Source organism: Microtus ochrogaster (genome assembly GCF_000317375.1).
Source record: "Microtus ochrogaster isolate Prairie Vole_2 chromosome 14 unlocalized genomic scaffold, MicOch1.0 chr14_random_1, whole genome shotgun sequence".
Lineage (NCBI taxonomy): Eukaryota > Metazoa > Chordata > Mammalia > Rodentia > Cricetidae > Microtus > Microtus ochrogaster.
The window spans coordinates 29,055,028-29,072,320 of record NW_004949096.1 but is presented as its reverse complement, the minus strand read 5'-3'; the positions used below and the strand labels follow the sequence as shown (position 1 = coordinate 29,072,320).

General features: G+C 48.4%; 1 protein-coding gene across 4 annotated transcripts in view; it reads right to left on the bottom strand.

The window, feature by feature from the left end:
• Positions 1-17,293, bottom strand: part of Capn3 (calpain 3) — a 44,111-nt gene that overhangs the window by 7,214 nt on the left and 19,604 nt on the right. For 2 of the 4 annotated variants that reach the window (XM_005364304.2, XM_005364306.2), the window contains exons 2-14: positions 17,053-17,122; positions 15,501-15,619; positions 12,925-13,058; positions 12,258-12,426; positions 11,081-11,224; positions 9,407-9,490; positions 7,779-7,864; positions 6,153-6,230; positions 5,073-5,233; positions 3,143-3,312; positions 2,853-2,864; positions 2,049-2,257; positions 1,097-1,133 (exon numbers count right to left, since the gene is read on the bottom strand). In XM_005364304.2, coding sequence (XP_005364361.1) covers positions 1,097-1,133; positions 2,049-2,257; positions 2,853-2,864; positions 3,143-3,312; positions 5,073-5,233; positions 6,153-6,230; positions 7,779-7,864; positions 9,407-9,490; positions 11,081-11,224; positions 12,258-12,426; positions 12,925-13,058; positions 15,501-15,619; positions 17,053-17,122 — 1,473 coding nt within the window. The remainder of the gene's footprint in view (positions 1-1,096; positions 1,134-2,048; positions 2,258-2,852; positions 2,865-3,142; positions 3,313-5,072; positions 5,234-6,152; positions 6,231-7,778; positions 7,865-9,406; positions 9,491-11,080; positions 11,225-12,257; positions 12,427-12,924; positions 13,059-15,500; positions 15,620-17,052; positions 17,123-17,293) is intronic. The other 2 variants (XM_005364307.2, XM_005364308.2) reach the window with 1 other exon arrangement.

Here is a 17,293-nt window from a genome sequence, read left to right as displayed (position 1 = left end):
CACACACATACACACCACACATACATACACACCACACACACATACACACCACACACACATACACACCACACACATACACACCACACCTGCACATTACACACCACACATACAGACACATCATACATGCACATTACACACCATACCCATATACACACCACACGCACATTATGTACCATCCCCACATTACACACCACACACACATACATACACACCACACATGCACATTATACACCACACCCACATACACACCACACACACTACATACCACACACATACATATTATGCCCACACATATGCACCACACACACACATATACACACCACACACACATACATACCATACACATACACACATGTGCGTGCGCGCGCACACACACACACACACACACACACATTCTGTGCTTCTGTAGGTTAGAAGGTAGGAGAATCTGAACTTGAGTTCTTAGCCCCTGCCTGACACTTCCTGCCTTTGGGAATGCCAGGAAGCCATTTAACCTACTGAGGTACCACTTTCTCTTGTGAAAAGCCGAGATGCCAACCTCATCCACTTCTTAGAACGTTGGGAAAAACTGTTGCAAACCACACATGTGAGGAGAACTTGGAAATCCCATGTGGCTCACACGCCGCACCTCATGTGGGAGCTTACTGATTTAAACCCCACAAGCATGGCCAGGGCATTAGTATTATTCCCATTTTTCAGAGTAGAAAACTGAGTCAGAGGGGTTCTGTAACTTGTTTGGGTCACCAAAGTGGGAGGTGAATGATCCAGGCTCTGACCCTGGGTCCTGAGCCAGCACACTTCCTTTTCTCTGAGTGAGAAATCGGATGTGCTCCAACCTCACAGCCCAACGTGAGCTGCCCTTGCCTTGGCTTCCTAAGTCCAGCCGCCTTCCTTTAACTGACAAAACGCTTTCTCCTCTTCCACATTCCTGGCTTCTGACCGACCAAGTGGTTCTTCCATTGTAGAATCGTTTTCCTTCTGTCCTGCACATTAGACTGCCCTCGCCAATACCCCTTTCCACCACTCCCTGCCCCTGCCTGGTCTGGGAATGTGATCCCCCAGAGATCGTCTCATATCTAAGAACCTAGTTACTTACCACTGGCCGATCCACAGAGATTGTGTTTTCAGCTTCCCTGTGAAAACCACAAACACAGAGTGTCTCAGTATACCCCCAGACCAAGCAGGAAGCGCTCCAAGAACTTGTTCAGGTCACATGACTTCTTGGTGGTCGAGATGAGACATAATCTAAAAGAACCCTGGGACTACACCTTCACCCAGGAGTTAGCCCCATGTAACCATTCCCAGAAAAGCCTAGGAGCACGGCTACTTGTTGGTGCTGTCAGTGTTCCCACTGAGCATGGCCCAGCCACCTCCCCCTGCATCTCTTCCAGAGACAGAACTCAGAGCATCAGTCTGTCAGTGCATCTGTGACCAAAGGCGGAGATGTAGCCTAGCTGGCTTCCCTTGCAGCTCAACCACCCTCAATGTCTCATATACCTACTCTGTGCTTAATTTTTGCTGCTTATCCTTTCTATAAATCTGAGATGTCACAATGTTTCCTTGTCCTTTGTCCCTAGAGTGTTACGCTCTGTGAAGGTAGTGAGCTTCTTCTGTTCCCTAAACCCAGTGCCTATAAGAGTACCTGGGTAGAATGGGCGCTCAAGAAATAGCCACAGGATGAATGGAATGAATATAGTTTTGTGGGCTACTCTGGCACCACAGGGCTATAACTGCAACTCCTTAGGAGGATGGGATGGTCAAAGGTTTAACGCCAATCTGAATAAGTTCAAGGTCAGCCTGGGACACTTAGTTAAACCCTCTCCCCCAAAAAAGTGAGATCAAAGTCATGACAGAGTGCTTGTCTGCCATGCATGAGGACCTGGCTTTAACTGTCAGGGCTGCAGAAAGTAATCAAAGGGGTGAATGAAAGGCCAGGGGGTGTGTCCCAAGAGCCTGGTAGGAGATTGGTCCAGCTGCCTCTGGGGTAGAGGATGAGCCGGATGAGTGACCGCTTAGGGGCAGGTAGGGCACATCAGGCTGGTACTCACTCAGAGAGATTCCTCTTCTCAGAGAAGACCCGGAGGATGAATTCCCCCTCCTGATGGGGCTCGTAGGTGGAAGGCACAATGACGTACTCGCTAGGGGGCAGGCGAAAGCGCTGGGACACTTCCCGCATGTTGATATAGGTTTTGCTTCTGGCCTTGGAGGCATTGTACAAGAAAAAGTCCTTCTGCAGGTGTTGCTTATTCCCGTGCATCTGAGGACAAGAACCCAAGACACCTGAGCTCTCCGGAGGGCGGCCAGGACCTGCTCTTAGTCCCCTCCAAGGGCTCCTTCCTAACTCCTTGGTCATTCGTTTCATAGTCTCCACCTGCCTACTTTTAATTCCTAAGGCCTCTGATTGCTCAACAGCACAGACATTCCAGATCTCACTTCCCATTCCTTTTTTGTGATCCAGAAATGAAGGTCAGGCCTATACTTTCCCTAGACAGGACCACTCACCAGAACCTATGATCCTCAACTCCAAATCCCTCAGGTTGACAAGTGCCCCAGAGACAGGGAAGGACCTTGACTGGGTTCTGAAGGAGGTGATTCCCCAGAAATCCCAGAAAGCAACCACCTTTAGAACGTGTCTCCATAAGTGTATACGTGCAAAAGAATGAGTGTGTGAAGGTTTGTGTTTGATGGGCAGTGTATCCTGGTGAAAGGGAGAAAAGGCACATCACGGGGTATGCTACCCTCCTATCATCCTTGATCATCGGCCCTACCAGGAAGCTTCTCAGGGAGTCACAGACAGACTTAGGGCCCCCAAGAATGCTGTACACCACTGCCGGCCACCGCCACTGCTTTACCTCTTTGGGAACCTGAAAGCAAAATAGAGAAACAACACCTGTGTTATGAATGAGGGTACAGAGCTGGAAGAAGGGAATGTCAGCAACTCTAGAGTGACTGCAGACTAACTCCTGCTACCCACCCAGGCAGCCCCAGTCCTATCCGCTGCTCCCGTGACATTTATGCTGGTGACAAATGTGTGGGCCCGAGAGCAGGAGCTCGAACGGTTACTGAGGACCTGCTGCAAACGCCAGATTCTCCCCACTGGAAGGGCGTGTTTCCTGTGCTGGTGCCGGCAGGGTCTCCATACCTCGTAGATCGCAAAGCCAATGGTGAAGAGATTGGCTCCCAGCTTCCGGTCCTTGCGTCTGTTCTTCTGCATCAGAGCCACCAGGAAGCTGCAGATCACTTCAGAGTCATCGGGGTCATCATCCTCCTCCAGGAGCTTTAGACGGTACTGTGGGTTGGTCCAGAAAGTGTCTGTGCCCCACAAAAGGAAATCCACGTTCAGATATGGAGAAAGGACAGGAAGGAAAATGAGACAGGGAACCTGTCTCCTAGGTCCCCTTTGTGAGGGGTAACTTATAGATTTTTACGTATATGTGTATAGGTCTGTGTGCCACATGCATGCCTGGTGCTCAAGGAGGTCAGATAAGGACCGTCATATGGATGCTGGGAACCAAACCTTGGTCCTCTGCAAGAGCAGTAAGTGCTCTTTACCACCAAGCCATTTCTTTAGTCCCCATTAAATGGATTTTGACTTAGAATTAAGACAGAATGCCCAGACACTTCTGAAATAATCCTAAAGTTACTGCTGCCATTTTATGCTACTTGTTTATATAAATGTAATTCTCAAAATTGCCAATTATAACATCAAAATATCTGTCAATTCCAAAAAAATGTTGAAGATGTTCTGTGTCCTATCATATCTAATATTCAGCAAGATTTAAATCTTTGTATAAAAGTAAATAAGTACATCTATCCCCCAACATACTCATTTGCTTTTGTCTTTAATAGTGGTAAACTTATATGTGCACTAACAAATTGTTTTAAAATAAAATAAGTTTATTTTCTTTTAATTTTTTGAGACAATTCTATACACCTATATACCCAGGGTTGCGTAAAAATTCCTCAATGAGCCAGGTGGTGGCAGCACACGCCTTTAAACCCAGGAATCAGGAGGCAGAGGCTGATGGATCTCTGAATTTGAGACCAGCCTGGTCTACAGAGCAAGTTTCAGAACAGCCAGGGCTACACAGAGAAACCCAGGTGTGACTTCTGCTTTCTAACTGAGCCCTACGTTCCCATGATACCTGAACTATGTATCTTAGCTCAGCTTCTTGTCTAACGACCCCTTCTCTACCATCCATTTCCTTGCATTGATTTACTTTTTCGTATGAATGTTATGTGTATATGATTATGTGTGTTTGTGTAGGAAAGCAGGTGCATGCATGCCATGGCATGGGCATGGGGGTCAAAGGGCAACCTTGAGCACCAATCCTCTCCGTCCACCTTGTCTGAGGGTCTGAGCTGCTGGGAATTCTCTTGTCTCCATTTCTCATATTACTGTAGATCTCTGGACTTACGAACACATTACTGACTGTGCCTGACTTTTATGTGGGTTCTGGGGATCCAGACTCAGTTTATCAGGCAAGCTCTTTATATGCTGAACCATCATCGCTCTTTGTCCTCTCCAATGAGTTTTGATCATATAGCTGAGTCTACTCTAAGATGTAGATGACTTCGAGTCTATGTAACAAATACTTGCCTTGATAGTCAATGGGTGCTTCAAACTTCTCGTGCCATTATCTGAGGTCCTCTTCCTATATCTTCACAACCAACCACATCAAAAGCTCATCCACTCAGTCATTGTTCTGGGACCACTGGTATCGTTCATTATTCCATCCCTAAATCTGAATTCTCCCCTCCATCTCTGAAGCCCCTGACTTGACCAGGCTTTCGGCATTTCTGCCATGGATTGCTGTAGTACCTTCAGCAGGACTGACATGGTGTTCTGACAGCTTCCTGCTTAAACCTTCGCTAAAGCAAATGTATCAGGGAGTTGCTACCCACTCCCCATTAGGGATTCCTCAGCATGGTTGTGCCCTTCCGTAAACGAGGAGGATTTAATGAGACAGTGCACGCCTTAAGCTCAGCACAGACTCAGTAAATGCGGGCTAATATTGGTCTACCTGGAATGAGCAGTGCCCAGACCCTCCCCCATCTCAAGGTTCTCCCACCTGGGAAGTTGCGGCAGCCTCCGGCTGAACAGCCCCTCACCCAGCGGCCCTCGTTTACAGACACCGTCCAGGTCTGGAGCTTGTCAGACTCCAGGGCGTCCGCCGTGAGGTTACAGATCTCCAGCTTTGTGAAATGGTAGACAAAGTCTTCGTATGACATCCTGAGGGGTTGGAAGAGGAGAGGCTCACACAGGCTGGGGAAGGGAAGGCAAGGGCTACTCCCACCCAATAAAGTCCCCAGAAGACCCTGGCAATGCTGGTGCATTTGCTCATTTGCTTTTGAGAGACAGGATTTCATGGTGTAGTCTAGGTTGACCTTTGACTTTCGATCTTCCTGCCTGTCTACCAAATGATGGACTTACAGGTGTGTGCCTGGCGCTGCCCCCCTAACATATCGACCCCACACTATCACCATGTCTTTTTTTAAAAATATTTATTTATTTATTATGTATACAATTTCTGTCTGTGTGTATGCCTGCAGGCCAGAAGAGGGCACCAGATCTCATTACAGATGGTTGTGAGCCACCATGTGGTTGCTGGGAATTGAACTCAGGACCTTTGGAAGAGCAGGCAATGCTCTTAACCTCTGAGCCATCTCTCCAGCCCCCACCATGTCTTATAGTAGTGACTCCTCATTTGTCTTCGATAAGAGAGCGCTGGATGGAAAATCATTCTCTAAAATGTTCATTGCCAGGCCCATTTTAGGCACAGGGAAAAAAGATGTCACTTGGGACCCTCCTGGCAGCTGAGGTTCAGAAGGCTGACATGACCAGAATAAGGGAGGCACTGGGAATCAGGTAAGAAAAGCCTCTTGGCTCAGAAGAGAACTACGTCAGGGGTGGCCAGTGCACAGGAGTGGCCAGTGCACAGGGGTGGCCAGTGCACAGGGGTGGCTGCAACAAGAGCTGCTGGACATTGGCCTTGGCCCGAGCTCAGTCATTACTAGGAATTGGCAGTCTCTCGTCGGAATTTCATCTTAGTGAGCCTTGATCCTGAGTGGGAAGACAGGGTGCAGATGGAGCCTGGTGACTTCTGATTGGAAACTGAGGTTTCACCTCCCTGCCTGGGTCGTGAACTTACCAGAACTCTCCATCCTCAGTGACCTGATGCTGGAGACGGTCCTTTTCATCTTTGTCCACAAAGCTCCAGTCCTTCCAACTGGTGGGAAAATAGAGGGATTAAGGAAGGAGGATGAGGAAGGGGAGGCCTAATGTGGGCTGGGACAGAGGGTCAGAGAAATACCAAGTTAGAGAAGCCCGCATCTAGACCACAGCCAGTATGAGCCATGGAAACGCAGCTCCGACCTGCTACCCTCGGTGGGGAGGCCTGCAATCATTTCCTGCCACCTTCAATGCTAAGACCAAACTCCTCGAATAGGTTCACAAGGACTTCACTGTCTCTGGCTGAGTCTTCTAGCCTCCTCATTAAGAACTGGATTCTGCAAATAGGCAAACTGGATTCTCCTGTGATAGCAGTCAGCTGTGTATCCTTGGACATGTCCCTCGACCTGTCAGCTTCGACTCCCTCAGCCACAAAAGGGAAAAAGTACGTCATCTACCCCGGAACTATGATGTGTTCATGAAATAGCCCATCGGAACTGCTAGCTTGGTTCCCCACTGAGATACTAAGATCCAGCATGTAGATGGCTCTTCTTTCCAGGCAGAAACAGCCAGCACCATTTCTCAAAGCATGGACGCTTTTATACTTTCTAGGCTCGCTGAGTTAGAGTTAAGCTAAATGGGGTTCAGGGTGTGCTTGGAGTCAGGGTGCCCTGGAATTAAAGTGGAAATTGGTGGGAGACAGGATCCCCATTCAGCAGCTCCTGCAAGAGAGGAGTCAGCAGGAACTGTGTTAAGGCACCGAGTTAGTCTGGAAAACACAGCAAGGTCATTGCAGGTGACTTGGACTAGTGGAAGAGATAATGATGAGACAGGGAGGGCCTCCCACAGCACAGAGCGCCCTTCATACAGCGCTACCTCCAAGTAACCCATCCCACCCAAAGCGTGAAGGGAGACCCCTAGAGGGGCTGTGAAGTTCTGGAGCCTTTGATGACGTCTCTGTGGTGGTTGTCTTGTGGTCCGCAGCCCACTCTGACCAGGGGTACGCAGGAAAATTCTTTCACAGGACTTTGGGGACTTCGAGTGTGGTCGTCAAAGGAGAGGCTAGCTTGTCTCAGGTGAGCACCTCCCCAGTCTACGTCTACCCCTCATTCGAGCCACCTGCAAAGAGCTGGTATTGCTCTTTTACAGAAGAGGCAAAGGCACTAAGAAGGAAATTGTCTGTGTCCTGCAAACGTCCTGCACTGAGACGCTTCTAGAATCATTCCTTTCACTGGGTGGTGGTGGTGCACACCTTTAATCCCAGCACTCGGGAGGCAGAGGCAGAGTCAGGAGGATCTCTTGCATTTGAGACCAGCCTGGTCTACAGAGTGAGTTCCAGGACAGCCAGGACTACACAGAGAAACCCTGTCTTGAGCTGCCTCTCCCCCAAAATCATTCCTTTCAAGTCTATAATCGTCATTATGTTCACTGAGTCCCTGGTTCTCGTTTCCACCTCCGGCCCCTCTGGGGAGCCCACACACCTGTACCCTTCTCTGCAGATCACTGGTTTGAAGGTGATGCTGCACCAGTACCAACTCTCATGGTTTGGTCTCCAACCCAACAGTGTGTCCCCAGGCTCCCTTGCTCCATGGTCTGCCCCACCTACCCATCACTCCAAGAGCCGTTCCACTCCACCTGGCCCCAGGGGTTCCGCAGACGCACCAGCTTCACCTTCTCGCCTTTGAACAGGGCCTGGGGCAAGGAGACAACAAGTTTGGAAAGATGGGGTGTCTGACTTGCTCTGAGATCTGGGATAGAAGCTGAAGAACTCAGTATGAGAACTGCCTGGCTGGCCCTTGCTGACCGGGTAAGGAGCCCGGCCATTTTATGTGTTGGTAGAAGGTGAGCGTTTATGGTGAGGCTCTAGAAACATATTAAGCATTTCTGTGTGGATTTTCCTTCATTTCTCTTTTGTTACTTTTTCTTTATGTGGATGTATGGGTTATGTGCACCACGTGCCACGTGCCTGAGCAGGCCAGAGGCTGTCAGATCCCCTGGAACTAGAGTTATGGGTAGTTGTGACCAGCCTAACAGTGCTGGAAACCAAACCCAGGTCCTCTGGAAGAACAATAAGTGCTCCTTACTGCTGAGCCACCTCCTCTTCAGCTCTTATTTTTACTGTGTGTGCTCGTGCAGGCGTGTGCATGCATGTGTGTGATGTGAGGGTGCCTTCTCCCCCGCCCCCTCCTTTTTCTTTTTTCTTTTTGTTTTTTCAAGACAGGGTTTCTCTGTGTGCCTTTGGAGCTTGTCCCAGAATTCATTCTTTAGACCAGGCTGGTCTTGAACTCAGAGATCCACCCGCCTCTGCCTCCTGAGTGCTGGGATTAAAGGCGTGCACCACCACTGCCTAGCTCAGTCTTCTCCTCTACCAGGTTTCAGACTTGCACAATAAGTGCTTTTACCAACAGGATCACCTTACCAACCTTCTGTGTGGGTTTTTAAAGGGGCTCCCGCTGGCTAAACTACAGGTGAACCAACTAGAAAAAGATGCCCCATTCTCCAGTCCCATGCAGTGGGGGTTGCAGACACTCCCTCAGCCCGTTCTTAGGGCATAGCATACCCAACTGAATGTAACCACTTCACAATGTTCCTGCCTGGGAAATGACCCAGGAAACTCCAGCAACCCCACAGGAAGCAACATATTGAAAATGAACATGAAAGAACAGGAAACATGGCAATACTCAAATCCAACTTTGTAGGACAAAAGCAGTATTTCCCTTGGAAATACTAGAAAAACTCCCATCTTCACCATTAAAAGCAAAGAAAGGGAAATGGCTCAGTTGGTGAAATATCTGCTGGGCAAGACTAGAAACCCGAGTTTGGATCCCCAGCAGCCATGTGAAAAGGTGGCACAGCTAAGCATGTCTGTAACCCCAGTACAGGGAGGAGCATATGCCTGGAGCTCACTGACCAATTAGCTAACCAATTAGCAAGGCCCATGCTCAGTGGGAGACACTGCCTCACAGTAAGGTGAACCAGGGATAGCCAATGCTGGTCTCTGGCCTCCACACACATCACACAGGCAGGTACATTCGCTTCACACAGAGATGAACTGAGGGCATCCACAGCCTCTTATACCTCTAGTTTGTCCCATAGCCCCCTCCCCGGCAGGAAGCCAGCTTGGACCTGACGGGCTAGCTCTTTCAGTTGTGAAGGAGGCACAGACAGTTGTCCAGACTTTAAGAGGTCAACTCGGCTGTGTTCCCGTGTCCCACCAAGCTCCACAGGACTCACCTCCTCCAGCCCAGTGACCGAATAGGCATGACCTTTCACCAGCCCACAGGCCATTCTCGTCTCATACTGCACGGGAACAATTGTCTGCAGAGCGAGAACCAGACAGTCAGGAACTGGGGGGTAGAGGTTCTGCTGCTCGGAGACAAGGGTTGACCCTGGTTCGCTTCTTAGTTACCTCAGACTAAGGACGGTTCATTTCCCTGACAGTATGCCTTATGGCCAGGATCAGACCTCACTAGTTTTTCAAGGGCAATGGGGAGGTGCAGTCCCAGACCCCTAGCTGATCACTCTGCCCTGATGACCAGAGAGCAAGGTGGGTGCTGGAATAGAAGGTGAGGGAAAGAATTTGTTCCTCCTTTCTAGGCTTCCTCAGAGGAGCAGAGGGGACAGCTGAGGTCTATCTGCCTTCCCCTGAGCCCATCCAGAGTGGACTATTCCCAAAAAAAGGAATTGAGAAAGGGAGTTAAAAAAAAAACCTGTAGCGGGGCTGGAGAGATGGCTTAGAGGTTAAGAGCATTGCCTGCTCTTCCAAAGGTCCTGAGTTCAATTCCCAGCAACCACATGGTGGCTCACAACCAACCATCTGTAATGGGGTCTGGTGCCCTCTTCTGGCCTGCAGGCATACACACAAACAGAATATTGTATACATAATAAATAAATATTAAAAAAAAACTGTAGCTCTAAACTGTTGACATTACCCTACCTCCCTCACATCTACCTAGGACATGAAAGTCAAGAAAACCCGATCCCTACTCCCTACTGGGATTACTGGAAGGTTCGCTGCTGTGACAGAACTACACTCAGTACAGAGAGGGCTGTCCCAGGTCAAGCTGTAGTCCTGAGGGTTCTTCTGCAGAAGGGTAGACCAGGAAGTCCCACTGAGCGCTCCACAGGCTCCCAGCACCAGGGGGCTGGTAACAACAGCTTTGGTGTGGGTGGCTTCTGAGAGCCACGTGGGTTTGCATTCCTGAATCTTTCTTAAGGGTGACGGGTTAGTCTGGAATTTTGTATCTTAATATCTTGGATTTTGTTCCCCATTTGACCCAGGCTAGGGCATAGCATTCATGCCTAGACCTCGGAGGCTTCCTGAGATGACTTTCAGCTCTACACAGACTATCATTTTGGCCCATTTTGACTTGGGACTTGGTCTTATGGAGGCCATTGTGGATATATACCAAGATGTTTCTATTAAGAAGCTTATTATAGCACTTTTGAAAACAGACTTTTAAAAAAAAACCTCTAGCTTTTCAATAACAGAATATTAGTAAGTAAACTATAACATATTTCCACATTAGAATATTGTGCGGGTACTAAAATGATATAAAAGAATACTAAAATACTTAAAATATGAATCTGACAAAAAAGTGAAAGAAAAAGAAAAGACAGGCTGCAAAGATGTAACATATAATAAGATAAATTTAAAAACAAAAATATGGTTTAAGTATGCTCCAGAAAGACCATATATCAAATGCTGGGCAGTTATCTTTAGATGGGAAAACATAGGCTATTAATTTTCCTCTGTCTTTTTGTATGGCTCAGTCCTTCGGTATCATGTGTGCCTTCCAGGTAGAGCACACAAAGGAGAGGGAGTTTGTTCTGTTGCCACTGACTGCTCTCGGGAGCTGACGTCAGGATGGGATGCAGGTCAGTTGTGACAGCTGGAGATGTACACACCCTTGTTGGTCTGTCATCTGAGCCCCTGGGGTCCAGGTCTGAGTCTCTGAGCAGCGAGTTATCCATATTTCTCACCATCCGTGCAATCAAGTCCCCCATGTTCAGACCCGAAGGAGAGGTCCCGTAAGTCATGTTCGTGCCGTCCTGAGGCCCGGTGGGAAGGGGAGCAGAGAACCCAGGAGAGGGAAAGAGAAAACAAGGGAGGGAGGGGAAGGAGACAGGAGAAAGGAGTGACAGACAGATCAGAAGAGGAGATATCAACTGTGCACAAAGGCAGAAAAGATGCAGGAGAGCAATAAGGAAGAGGGCTCTCCTGTGTAGCGGCCTGTGCTGACTGACAGCCAAACCTTCCTACTCAGGGAGTGCTGGGAGAGAAAGGAGGAGTTAGCTTCCTCTGAAATGGAATTGCCCAGACTGCTAGTCCCAAAGCAATCTACATGGAACCCAGGCCATGGTGGGTCCTCTCCTTGTCCCTGTCTCACCGTGATGCACTGAGAGAGGGACTCAGGGGATGGTCCAGACGGTAGCACAAAGCCCAAGGACTGAGGTGATGTCATAGCTCAGTGGCTAGGGAGCGACTACCATTCCTAAGGGCAATGGTGGGCATAGATCTACAGCCAGTGACACAGCTGGCCTTGGGGATGTGTTTGCACTGAGCAGTCTGACAAAGGAGGCCTGTCAGTGGAGCCTCTGGATCCATTTCTACCTGAACTCTAGGCCTTGGAATGCCATTGCTCAGTCTTTATTGAAAGCTACCCCTCACTCCCAGGAATACATTTCCCTTGAAAAGCTGCCAATTTTAAAGTCAAGAATCATTCATGCTTTTTATTTTTTTAAAGCAGGATTTCACTATGCATCCCAGGTTGGCCAGAAATAGCAGTCCTCCTGCCTCAACTTCTAAATTGCAAATTGTTGGAATTACTGGTAGTTTTTTTTTTAATGTTTATTAGTGTGGGGTGTGGGATGCATGCACAGTCAAATGACAGGTTGTGGAGGTCCCTTTCTCCTGAGGATTCCAAGGATCAGACCTAGGGCCCCAGGGTTAGTAGCGAGTGCCCTTACCAATGAGCCATCTCACCATCTGGCTCTTGCTTCTTAAAATGAAACAACATTCACCCTATCCCAGCAGGAGCAGCGTGTTGCTAAAAGTAGAAGGCTTCCTGAGAACCAGACTTACATCGATGGAGCAGCCCATGAGGGAACCTCTCTCGATGGCTTTCCTCATGATCTTGTACATGTCACTGGGTGCATCTTTGATCTCAAAAAACTCCGTCACCCCTCCTGTGAAGTCCTCCATGGCTTCGGTGGTGTTCCCACCTTTTAGAGCTTCATAGGAACCATGGAGCCTTGGAGAGAGGACAAAAGCCAATCTAGACTCTGGGAGTTCCAGGAGGTGTGATTAGTTAAGTTAACACAAGGCCACAGAGAGCCAGAAGCATTGTCTGTACTCCCCCCATCTCCCCAAGGTACTCTTCCACTGTCTGCTGAGCCCAGCAGCAGAGGCAGAGAGTCTAAGGTAAGAGACAACCTGGCTGAGCTCCAGAGATGCAGTGAGCTAATGCAAGACTAGACACACCGTCAGGAAGGCAGGATCAAGAGCCAGCTTCAGGAAGCCGAAGATGTATCACACACATCTTTACTTCTTCTCATTAACTTTATGTTTTTCAATTAGGCCTCCTACTTCCTGGACCTGATCTCAGGCTGACACAGGGTCTTAGCTAAACACCCACACTACACACGAGCATGTGTACACATGCCTAGCCCAATGTGACTGAGACTTCGGCTGAATTCTCAAATCCTTTCCCCACCCGTAGTCCAGTCTCCCATCCTAACAGTCGCCTTACTTAGCATAAGCCTTCTCCAGCAGGGCGCTCCAGAACTCATTGCGGTGGTTGGATTTGGTGAAAACCAGCTGATTGTTGTATGTTGGCAGACAGTCATCAATAACCACATCCACCCAGTCTCCATAGCGCCAGAACTGCAAGAAGCGAGGAACACCGTCACATCCATTGTCTGCCCTGACCTGAGTCCACATCCCGCGGGGCTCTGAGCCTCAGCTACCATTTCCCAGGCTTTGCACCTGAAGCTTGCTTTGGAGTGTGGGACTCTATCTCTAAATACACTGTGAGCTACGCATGTGAGACAGAAACTACATGTCTGCCGAAAGCCCAACCCAGTTCTGGACACTCTGTGAATATCTTAGGACCTGACACTTTCCTCCCTTGCCTAGAGATCTGGGACAGACCCGCTATAAGAACTTTCATGTATTCCAAGTGATTCCAGTGTGTGCCCAGGATTGAGTTGAAATCTCATGAAGCTGTTGGGCTAACTTAAGTCTGTCTGTCTTTCTTTCTTTCTTTTTTTCTGTTTTCTTTTTCCAATCTAGAATTTGTCTCTGAGTCAAATGATCAGTACCCAGAAAAGTTCTAGTGGATAAATTAATCCTAGCACCAATAATTTCAGGTCTGGATCAAACTCGCAACTAAATGCCCAGACGACTAGAATTTTCTTGCAGGGATAGACCTGATGTAGACTCAGCTTTCAGGGGTACAGAGTATAGGAGCTGCAGTTCCCAGGGGTCCCAGTAAAAACCCAAAGGTCCCCACCACCTTCAGAGCAGGCATCTTAGGAATCTGTCTGAGGGGGCTGCAGCAATCACATAGCAGCCAGCCAGCTGGAGGGCAAAAATAGACACAGAGCAGAAGACAGGATGCCTTCCTCCCGCCCTTGCGGGGCACAGTTGAAAGTGTGTTACAGAGCACAGACAGCAGCTGCTCCCTCACAAGCTTGGAGCAGCCAAGGGGTCACTGCCCACAGGAGGTGTTTGGACCCTTTCCTCGACCCGCTGGGAGGTCAAGGCCAGGAGACCAGAGGTGGGTGGATGGGCTGTGTGGTCATATAATTTTCTGGAAATATTTCTTGGGGCTGGAGAGATGGCTCAGTGGTTAAGAGCACTGACTGCTCTTCCAGAGGACCGGGGTTCAATTCCCAGCACCCACATGACAGCTCACAACTGTCTAAAGATCCAGTTTCAGGGGATCTTCCACCTTCACACCAATGCACATAAAATAAAGTTAAATAAACCATAAAAAATAAAAAGAGAAAATATTTCTTGACACCAGAGAGGCGGAACTTTTCCTGGACCTTGAAGCCAAGTTAATAACTCGCCTTGAGATCATCTAGGACCATGTACTTAACCTGCTGTCCTGCTCTGTCCTCGGCCTGTTTAACTGGCCTTTGAGAGATCAGCATAACCAATCTCAGTATGCTTTGGATTTCCCATGCAATCAGCCTTTACGACCTAAGCTAATGCGTAATTTCCATCTTAAGTAATATACTTTCCCATGCTGTGGTAATCGTTTACCAAAAACAGCCAATAGGTTGGAAGCAACCCTTAAGCAAGAAATATCCCATAAATGTTGGAAGCAATGCGTGGATACAGGATACTGTGTCTGTGGTTCTGAGTGCTCTTCTGGGAGATTTGGGGTCAGTAACACAACTCCTTTCCTTGTAAAACTCTGTTCAAGATTATTGCAAGGAATTTCTTTACCATGCTGTGCTTTCTGTGCCATTCAGTAAATACAAAGCAAAGCCCTCTTTAGAGGCAGGCACAGATTGAGATACACACACACACACACACACACACACACACACACACACACGTGCACATCACACATACACACAGGCAACAGACACGTATAAAATAGGCACAGGGAGCCGGGCAGTGATGGTGCATGCCTTTAATCCCAGCACTTGGGAGGCAGAGGCAGGCAGATCTCTGTAGTTTGAGGTCAGCCTGGTCTACAAAAGCTAGTTCCAGGACAGGCACCAAAGCTACAGAGAAACCTTGTCTCGAAAAAACAAAAACAAAACAAAACAAAAAAACAACAGGCAGAGATGAGACTAGACATAGGTGTGGCGGCCAACACACACATACATCAGATACCACACACAGGCAACAAGGACAGACAAGTCACATACATAAAACGACAGACTATGCCGGCCAGTGGTGGCACACACTTTTAATCCCAGTTCTCAGGAGGCAGAGGCAGGTGGATCTCTGAGTTTCACAGCAGCCCGGTCTATAGAGCAAGTTCCAGACAGGTTGTAAAATTACATGTAGAAACCCTGTCTCAAAAACCAAAAACAAGCAAACAAACAATAAAAACAAACCAACAACAACAAAAAAGAAAACAAAACAAAACAGACCAAAGACAGGTCAGTAACCACAGACTGTGAACAGACAGAAGAAATACAGCGAGGGAGAAGTGGACTGGCTCTTGGTTAAACTAACCCAAGAGAAGGTTACTTTATTTCCATTTCTTAAGGCAACACTGAGCATTCCCGACCTTCTCTGTGGTTATCTCTATGGCATCAGCTGAGGCCTGGCTGCCATCCCAACCACACCCCATTTCCTCACCTGGAAGTGGAAGATCCCCGCATAGTTTTCAACGAAACTTTGATCATGGGGTATAACTCGGAAAAGCAGTCGCTCGTTCAGGGTCAGGCAAGCAATGGCTGCAAGAAACCAGCAGTCCCCTGCATGCAAACACAGACCCAGTTAGTCAGGTGCGGGCTGCCTCTCTGGAAAGAGACAGCCCAGCACCCGCCCCCTCCACCAGAAGTTTCCCCATGGCTGAAGAACTGGGATGCTCATGCTTCCCACTGCCCTATGTCCTGTCTGTCCTCTCCTGGTGTGAGTCCTGGCAAGGAGAGTGAGAAACAGATAACACACTCTCTCAGGACTGGATGTTTTCCTAAGGTCAACTGATTCCTCTTTTTACAAAAGAGACTCACTTCCTTCTTGGAGACAGATCTGTGGGTGATCGTAGCTCACCTTTGCTGGGTGAGTCCATTTTCCCTTCCGGCATCAAGAAAATCTGCATGATGTGTATCGGCTAGTTGCTGCAGGACCAGTCTGCAAAGGGCACTCAGGCTGGCAAAGGGACAAACCCAGTGCCCTGACAGTCTCACATCTATCTACTAGGGACACGGGCTAGCTACCACCCTGCTGGTAAGGAGAGATTGCCAACTGCCCAAGATACCTATGTACTTCCTATGGATAGATCTGCAGCCTGTCCTCGGAAGCAGTGTATTGGTTTGAGGAGCCAGAGCTTAGTCCACACTCTCAAGGCAGTGTCCCCCAGTGCTGGGAGCCCCAACACCCAGGAGGTCCTCAGTCTCTTGATTTCTGGAACAAACTATGCTGTTCTTGCTTTTCAGCTGTTCTTGCCTTTTTGGGGGGTTAAGATTTATTTATTTATTTATTTATTTATTTATTTATTTATTTATTTATTTATTTATTTATTTTTGGATTTTTCAAGATAGGGTTTTTCCGTAGCTTTTGGTTCCTGTCCTGGAACTAGCTCTTGTAGACCAGGCTGGCCTCGAACTCACAGAGATCCACCTGCCTCTTCCTCCCCTGTGCTGGGATTAAAGGCGTGCACCACCAAGGCCTGGCTGGGGAGTTAAGTTTTAAATTGTCTTTTAATGACGCCTCCAATTTGCCTTCACAGTCTGCCCCAGGGAGGGTACTCCCAGAACAAAAAGGTGGTGGGAGAGGAAGAGCTGTGCCACAGCCAAATGACAGGCCAGCAGGACCTGGGCCTCCCCAGCAGAACCTGGGCTGCTCCTCCTCTCGGCAAACAGTACCTCTGTCAAAAGACTCTGTTAGTGTGGAGTCTCATATGATGATCCGAGTTTGATCTGAGTTTGGCAGAAGGAAAAAGCTGCCCCCCCTGCAAGCTGCTCTCTGACTTTCACAGGTATGTGCCATGGTGTGTAGGTATGTACACACACACACACACACACACACACACACACACACACAAAATTAAAGGAATAATAAATAAAGGTTCTGAGATGCATTAAAAGAGAAAACAGAATTTGGTTTCTTCACATCCTGAATAGAGATAGCACCTGTTGATTAGCCCTGGGGCATCGGGCAGGACATGGTGGAGGGAACTTCCTACCTAGATCTCCTTGGCAGATGTCAGTCCTGTTGGCTCCACCGATGATAAATCGGGGATTCTCACAAATTTCCTGTGGAACAAAAAGAAAACAACCAGGAAATGTTAGTAATTGTAGGAGTCCAGGCTGACCCAATGGCGTACTGCCCTGGTATCACGGGATTTACAGTCACTGACCCTACGCCTCCGCAGGCATCCCTGTGTGTAGATAGCATTGTAGGCATCCCTGTGTGTGGGTACCATC